Below are 8,144 nucleotides of genomic sequence, written 5' to 3' on the forward strand. Positions count from 1 at the left end.
GTGCCACCGGTGCGTCGCCCTCTCGCTGATGAGGGGGCGCTATGCCGCGGCGGGAGGGGCCTTGGGCCTTGCTGGCCGCTGGGCCTGCGCCTCGGCGCCTGTTGTCCCCTCGGCTTAGGGCAGTTTTCACACAGAAATTGTTATTTTTCCCTGTAAATACGAGCGCGGTGCTCAGTTCGGGCCACGGGGAAGGAAGCGGAGCCCGGGGTCCGTGGTAGCCCCGGAAAACCCTGTAAGGAGGGCGAGGGAAGTGGGGCACAGGCCGTGGGGATATACCTCCTCGTGACAGCGCCCACGGAGCGTGGCAGGAATCGGGGGTGAAAAACCAACCTCCTCCCCAGGCGTTGGCAGATGGAGGGCCCTTGGGCATCACCAGGCCACTGGGTTGGGCCCTTGTGCATCTTACAGTAAGAAAGGGGCTCTTCGGGCGCCCACTGGGATTTCTCACCAGCACTAGTGACCGAGGGGCTTCCTACAGCTAGCTGACATTTCAAGCAGATTTCAGTTCTGTTTCTCCTTACCATCAGGGCTGTAAGTCAGAAGAATGTTGGCATATGTCTACGACTGAAGGAAAAGCAGCCTGCTTTCATAGTGGCAAGTATGGCAAGAAATGAAGTGGAATGAAAAAGACGATACAATGGGATGCCAGAGATGCTGTAAAAATGTGGCTGGTGCATATATCTGTGACCCCTTACAGTGCGCAGGCAAGAGAGAAAAACAGTAGTACTGAAAAAACATGCACAGAGATTTAAAAGAATTACTAAACTCTACACAATAGTCTAACCTGCTGAAAAAAGAAATGGTGGAAAGCTCTCAGAAATGCAGTCAGAGTTACTGCCAGCTTTCCAACCCTTGCCAGCATATTCAGCTGCCTTTCGTCATCTGGATACACAGAAGCCATCTACCAGAATAGCCTGGCTCCTGGCGTACAGGCTGAACAGGAAGGAGCTCAGCACCTTTCCTGTCCACACCATCCTATTTGCGCTGCTAACTTTGCATCCTTATCTCAGATAGCTGCTGCACAGCTGTTGCCTAGAACTGGTTGGTTTTAACACAAGCAAGTAATTTTAAAATAGGCACTTTTTAAGCTGTGCAGTGATCACACATTGGTGCATCTTCAAGCCAAAAGTGCTGAAGCCTGTAATCAGTTCTCCTGCAGAATAGCACTTATGCACACAAGTGGTCCCATTGATTTTAATTGAACTATTTGAGTAAGAGCTATTCAGCATATAGGAGGGTTGCAGAATATTGTCCTGTGTGTTTATTCCTTGGCAAAAGATGTCAGCTACAGTTTCCTTTTAAGAGGATAATAGTGATTCAGCCTGAAATAAGGATTATGTTTTACTCTTTTTACAGCATTGTGGTAATACTACATATACATTATACCTGATAATTTATTAGTCTGTATCTTGTTGCCTCAGATACACCAGTGTAATGTGGCTCTTGAACACTGCTGAAACACAGGTCACATTTTACTGCGGTTTGGTCCAGGCATCAGGGATGACAAAATACAAGGCTGTGAAGAAAGCAGCATTGTGACTGTAATTTAAGATAATTTTACATCTGCTTGGAAAAAGTCTGACTCCATGAATTACAAGGCAGAAGAGAGTTTGGTGCATAGATTGCAATGGTGAAAAAATTGCTGTAACATTTTCCACTCGCTGCTTGAACTGACTCTGCTGCATGTGGGTGAGATAGTACTGTTTTCACTGTAAACCCATTGAAATTTATGGCAGTTTTGCTGTTGACTTAACTGGAAGTAGGTTTAGACACTATTTGACATTGCTTTCTGTTACGAAACAGCATGAAACCATATATGCATATGTCTGTGTTGTCCACACAGGAAAGTAAGTTCTCTTTGCCTGACCACGTGCGTAGGGCATGTAGTACAGAAAATGCAAAGATATACAGATAAGGCACTGTTGTTCTGTGCTGTAGCTACAGCAATCTAGCAGTACCTCAGATTTTCAGAGAACCTATATTTCTCTGTGTGTGTGTGTCTAAGTGTATCTTAAAACTGTTTTGTAAGCATGCTGTGGAATCAGTCATATGTCCAAAAAGGAAGATGAACGTGCTAGGTATATACACACACCTGAGTGAAAGCGGGATACGCTTTTATGAAATGCCAGGATTGAGGTATGGATTTACTGAGGCTCTGAAGGCCTGAAGCGTGTCCTGCTCCTGCCCACCACACTATGAACACACACCATTTGCCTCTAGAAACACAGGAGTCCAAACAAGCGTAGCACCCCCCCCAAGCACTGCCTTCACCCAATACTTCTTGGCACTTGGTTAGATCCAACTGCTGGGCTGAAGCCACCCTCACCCTCCCCTGCACTCCCTGGGACCCGAACCCAGAACCTCCAGCCACTCCTGGGGTAAAAACCATCAGATTCAACATGATTGCTCTTTCTGCTTTTAAATGTGGACAGAAGTATTTTGAAGACGGTTGTTCTAAGGTGATCGAGCACAAATTCACATTGATACTGGCGCTTTACAGGCTCCTGTGCTTCCCCACTTCCCTGCATTGGAGGGGTACTTTGGGAAGAGGGGCCGCTGAAGCCAGCTGGACTGTGTGTGTAAGTGTCGTGCAGTGCTGTTAAGGACTGCAAGATAGAGACCAGTGCAGTCACAAAAAGTGGCTGATTTCTGTTCATGGTGGCTCTTGACCTCAGGAGTCATAAACTGTATTAGTCTGCCTGAACTATAAGCACGTGTGTAACCACACGCACACACACACGCGCAGAGCCCCTGCTGATGAAATCCCAAATAAACCCATGTGCATTTAGGAAGGACAGTGTGTGGAGTGGCTCATACCAAACAAGCACAGACACACATTTACCTGTAGTTGCGTCAAAGGAGCTTTCTGTATAGTGTGTGACAACGTGTTAAAGAACTCAATGTAGTTTTACCAAGATTATTTCTCCTAGAGTCAATTCAAGAGAGTCCTCAGGAGGCACCATAGAAATGTTTAAAATACCTAGAATGAATTGTTCTGGATCTGTTTTTATTTGTGCCAGTGAACCGGGACTAGCTTTGGTGGTGTCAGCCTGGGTGCAGTGGTGTAAAATGGGTGTGAAAGAAGATCAACAGAATTACTTTAAGAACTGAAGGATGGGCTCCAAGATATACATGTGCTCAAAGGCTTTGCAGATTTGCAGCTCTAAATATCTTTTTTCCATTTCTACGAGCAAGCAGCAGGAACAGCTGAGCACTAAAGAAACAGCTGGCCTTCAGTGATAAGGGGTAGCTGTCACTTCATGGTGAAGTTTGAAAAACTTTATATTTAGAAGCAGAAGGGAGAGCCATCAGCAGCCACACCCCAAAACCTGCACTGTTTGCGGTTTCTTCTGCACTTTCTGCCTGCACTTTATGACTGGAGTGGTAGTATTTACATTTTTACATGTTACAACACCATTCTTCTCCAAAATCTGTCCTGTGATGTGACATGGCGTGTGAGATCAGTGACATCAGAACAGCTGACTGCCCTGAGCTGTGATGAGGGCAGAGCTCTGAAGTTGAGGGTCCGTAATTCAAGCAACTTCGTTCACTGTTCCCGACATACATTCTTAAAGAAACAATTAGGCCTTCCACCCTTTTCAGGTTTGGCTCATTGCAGCTACTGCATGTCTCTTTCTTCCGTCTTTTAAAATTCTTTACTGTGTCTTATCCCTATTGTCCAGAAATAACCTCCTTCACTTTGCCTTGGAGTCCATCCCCATTTCCTTGGGTGTTGCAAGGTTTAGGTAATTAGCAAAGAATTGGTTGTCTTCCCACACAGGACGGGACCTGCACTCAGAGCTGGCACTAACAAGTTTCAGCTCCCTGTCTCAGCATCTCAAATCCCATTTAATTTCTCATCTCACCTGTGATTCGGGTCATTAACTCTGTTTCCTAGATGCAGAAATCAAAACACCTGGAAGTTGAATAGAAGTTTCAGAAGTAACAATATTGTCAGTGTCCGAGCCTGCTTTGAGACACTTTAACTACCTCTACCCTGCCAAATAAAGCGGGGCCAAAGACCATTCTCCATCCCTGAGCTCAAATAGCAGATGTCACTGCAGCCACTTGGCTCTGCGTCTCCTCTGGGCTGCTACTGGTGCACATGTGGCTTTTCATCATCACTTTATTTTATGTGTGGTTTGCTTTTTAGTTTGGGGTGTTCTTTTTAAGTTCAAAGTGCCTGAAGATGTGTGGCAGCCCATCAGAGAGCTGCTTTCAGAGCATAAAACTGAGATTATGTGACATGAAGGTGGGGGGGTATTGAGGGTACTAAGCTGCTGCTACAACGTTGAGGGACTGTATAGTGTGGAGGAGTCATGTCTGTGCAGCCTCATCCAGTGTGCCTTCTAGATTGGTCCTTGGCCTGTCATACCCTTGAACTGTACCCAGGCATAGGCTTGGAGAGTAGCTTGGTCCAAGGACCAAGGCAACAAATAAACAGTATGGATACCGTAGGAACCTATGGACCCAAGTGAATAGAATAGAGTATTTCAGTTGGAAGGGACCTACAACGATCGTCTGGTCCAACTGCCTGACCACTTCAGGGCTGACCAAATTAAAGCCTGTTGTTAAAGGCATTGTCCAAATGCTGCTTAAACACCGACAGGCTTGGGGCATCCACCACCTCTCCAGGAAGCCTCTTCCAGGGTTTGGCCACCCTCTCGGTAAAGAAACGCTTCTTAACATCCAGTCTGAACCTCCCCTGGCGCAGCTTTGAACCATTGCCACGTGTCCTGTCACTGGATCCCAGAGAGAACAGCTCAGCACCTCCCTCTGCACTTCCTCTCCTCCAGAAGCCGTAGGGAGCAATGAAGTCACCCCTCAGACTCCTTTTCTTCAGACTAGGCAAGCCCTAAGTCCTCAGCTGCGCCTCACAGGACCGGCTTTGTTGCCCTCCTCTGGACGTGTTCAAGGACTTTCACATCCTTCTTAAATTGCAGGGCCCAGAGCTGCACACAGTGACTCCCACACGTTCAGGTTGCTACATGATGCTCGCTACCCCAGCTTGCTGCCTGCTCTTGACCAGTTGTTCGCCTCACTGAATCACTGGCTTTCCCAAAACAATTGAATTTCTTCCATTTTTGTTTGGGATTTAGCAAGGCTTTATGCAATGCTATGGAACAGACATGCTTGAAAGTAAAATCTGAAAAAAATAGTACTTCAAACTGAATGCCTGTCCCTTATAACACTCATTTCTTGTTAATTGCTGTATTATGAAATACAACATTTGTATCTTAGCGTCCTTGAGAGTTTGGCTGCAGCGACCTTGAATGCCCCTCTCTGCCAGCACTCCCTGACCAGCGAGACGTGCAGTACCCCGCCGCCAGGCCCTGCAGCCATTTCTGTGATCAGGCATGAAATTATTCTAAACTGATTGAAGTGAGGCATAGATTGAAAAGCTTGAGAGATGCTGATTTACTCCATCATCCTGCTCCGCCTCACCTCTATTTTACCTAAACCATGGTTGGCAGTTCTGGATAGCGTCATCCTAAAAATCTTCCCTGATGCTGCAGCGCATAAAGCACTTCACGAAAGGCAGTGGTAACACTGCTTTCATTTTAAAAGACAAAAAAGAAATGGAGATGTAGGTGCAACAACTGGCCAGTGTCACTCAGCAAAGGCAGGGGAAGGGCTGGGAAGATGACTGGGTGTCCCAGTCCCTAGTCCGGCATTATGATACACTGCAGAGGGAAGATTTATTAGATGGTTTCGGATCTGAATCTCAGACATGTCACAGCCTTGTTACATTCCCTTGGTGCAGGAAAAGGGCCCTTGTGTACATTTGTATTGCATTAAGCTTCCACAAAATACATAGACTAATACAGTGCAAAGAGGCTTTGAAGGAACCATGACTCAGACCCACTTTTTGTTGGAGTGCTTTTTGGGGGCATGGGCATCTGCCTGAGGTCACTGCTCGAACAAGCTGATAAATTAAACATTTCTCCTTTATCCGACAAAATTTCCATTTGGGCCTTCTTGTTATTTTACTTTGATAAAAGCACATTGTATAGCAGTAAAAGCATATTCCACCTCGCTGTGATCATCTTCTAAGCTGCCCTGATGCTTAGCACTACTGTTGCAGACCAGAACAGAGAAAGAAACAGAGCAGGGTTGTGCACAGGTGGTAGCAAATGGGGCTGAAACCAACCTGCCTTTGGCAAACAGTATGTCCAATTTAAGGGGACAGGGAGGCAACTGTGGGCTTCATGAATAAAATCAGTCAGGGGTGACAGTCTCAATGGTGTCTATCCTCTGAACACAAAAATTTAACATTTTCTTACCCAAGGTGCCTGCTTCCTGTGTATCTGTGAATCACATCTGCTGAGTTTACAGGAAGAAGCTCCGAGGATTTGTATTGCTCTTCAGTCTAAAAATCCATCCAGATACGGAAGAATGAGTTCATCCATCCTATGGAGACAACAAAATAATTAGCTGCCATTAGTTTATAGAATATTTATTACGGATGAGGAACCAAGAAAGAAAGAGTTACATTTACAAATTTAAGCATGGACATCACTCAACTGGGTGCTTTGACATCCAGAATCCACTGAGTTCTAAGCTGGGTAAATCATATTTTGAGATGGAAAAAATTTGGAGGTGGACTCCTGATGTCTTTTCATACAGCCATTTTTCAGGAGCCAAGCTACGTGCAGACATACATGGGAGAACAGATTGTTGTTTGTCAAAGAACAGGTATCTGTAATGTATTTACAGGCCTGCAGTAAGTATGTAAGCAAATTGTTGAGTTTCATTCCCAGTAGGAAAAAATTAATGCTTAATGTGGGTGATGGAAATCTACTATCAGCCATAGGATTCTGTCACTTGCTTGTACGAGCCATGGTGGATCCAGGTGAATCTGTGACGGGAAGATTGTAGGTGCATCCTATATTGTACAGCAATGATAATACTCTTCATTTCTGTAGCATGTCGAGCTCACTCATTTTAGACTGCTTAGTCAAGATTTGCCAGTTCAGGCCCTTAATAGATGTCAGTAATTAGGTAAATAAAATGCTGTTCAGCTGAACGAGGGAGGAATCAGTATTGATCCTGAACCTCATACTGCTGGTATAGTTGTAGAGATAAGAGAGCTCACACATCAATACACACGTTTGAGAGAAGATCAAAACGGCCCATGGTGGTAAATAACCCGGACAATTGCCTGCAGGACCTAAAATTAGAGATCAGCACAAAGACTTGGCAGGTGAATAGTCAGCAGATGCTGTCTTATCTCTCTATTTGCTTTGGAGGATTGGGTCTGACCCAAAACATGTTGAAATCAATTTGTATCTTCTCCTTTATTTCGATAGGCTATGCACCAGGCTTTAATCAGTTGTGGGCTTAATTAAATGATTTTCCTCATTGCAAGCTAATTAATCCTATGGAGAAATGAAACTGAATGTTAAATGAGCACTCTTTAGGAACTGTATGTGTAACGTATGGTTTCGAATAAAAAATTATGGGCTTGATTTCACACCGTCTTACACAGTCTTTTATTCCACATAAAGCAAGTACAATTTCCCACTCTCTTTTATTGGGTATAAGTACGGAAACTGAGTGAAGAGTCAGGCAGAATGACTGTAACGAGCTCCCTTCCTTATGCAAAAAAAAGCTAGTGCAAGCAGGAAATCATCAGTTTTCAGCATCCAAGAGAGGAAGAAACAATGCATTTAAATTGCAGCAAGGAGATCAGATATCAGCACAATGTTCTGACAGTGAAGCACTGGGCTGGGTTACCTGGGGAGCCTTGGGCATCTCCAGCATGAGAAGCCTGCGAGAGGTTTGGCTCCAGCCTCAGCAGGGGGTGGAGCACCCAGAGGTGTCCTGGACCGCTCCTGCCAGTGACTGGTTGGAGTTTTGCACCAGTCCAGGGAAAAAATGCAGGACAAAGACAAATTTAGTGCCATCACCTGAATGGCAAAGCAAATAACATGAAATGTGAAATCTGCAGTAATTAATTAGATAATGGGAAATCAATCAGGCTAATGAGTATCTAAGTGTTGGCAGACTCTAACCATCACCGTGTGGATGGAGTTGATTTAGTGAATACTTTTTTTCAGGGATTGCAGGTGGGAGGCTGTGTAGGTCTGGCAAACAATGATTGTATGTGGTGCTTCCCTGTAATACTTCCCAGCTAAACCTTC

At 45.1% G+C, this 8,144-nt stretch overlaps 1 protein-coding gene across 1 annotated transcript in view; it reads right to left on the reverse strand.

Annotated features, from left to right (window-relative positions):
• The window catches only part of MXD4 (MAX dimerization protein 4), a 47,107-nt gene extending 40,352 nt beyond the window's left edge, over nt 1-6,755 (reverse strand). Inside the window, exon 1 of the mRNA XM_009882539.1 lies at nt 6,695-6,755. Within this exon, the coding sequence (XP_009880841.1) occupies nt 6,695-6,755 (61 nt within the window). The remainder of the gene's footprint in view (nt 1-6,694) is intronic.
• Nucleotides 6,756-8,144: the final 1,389 nt, after the last annotated feature.

This window comes from Charadrius vociferus, unplaced genomic scaffold (genome assembly GCF_000708025.1).
Source record: "Charadrius vociferus isolate BGI_N301 unplaced genomic scaffold, ASM70802v2 scaffold213, whole genome shotgun sequence".
Lineage (NCBI taxonomy): Eukaryota > Metazoa > Chordata > Aves > Charadriiformes > Charadriidae > Charadrius > Charadrius vociferus.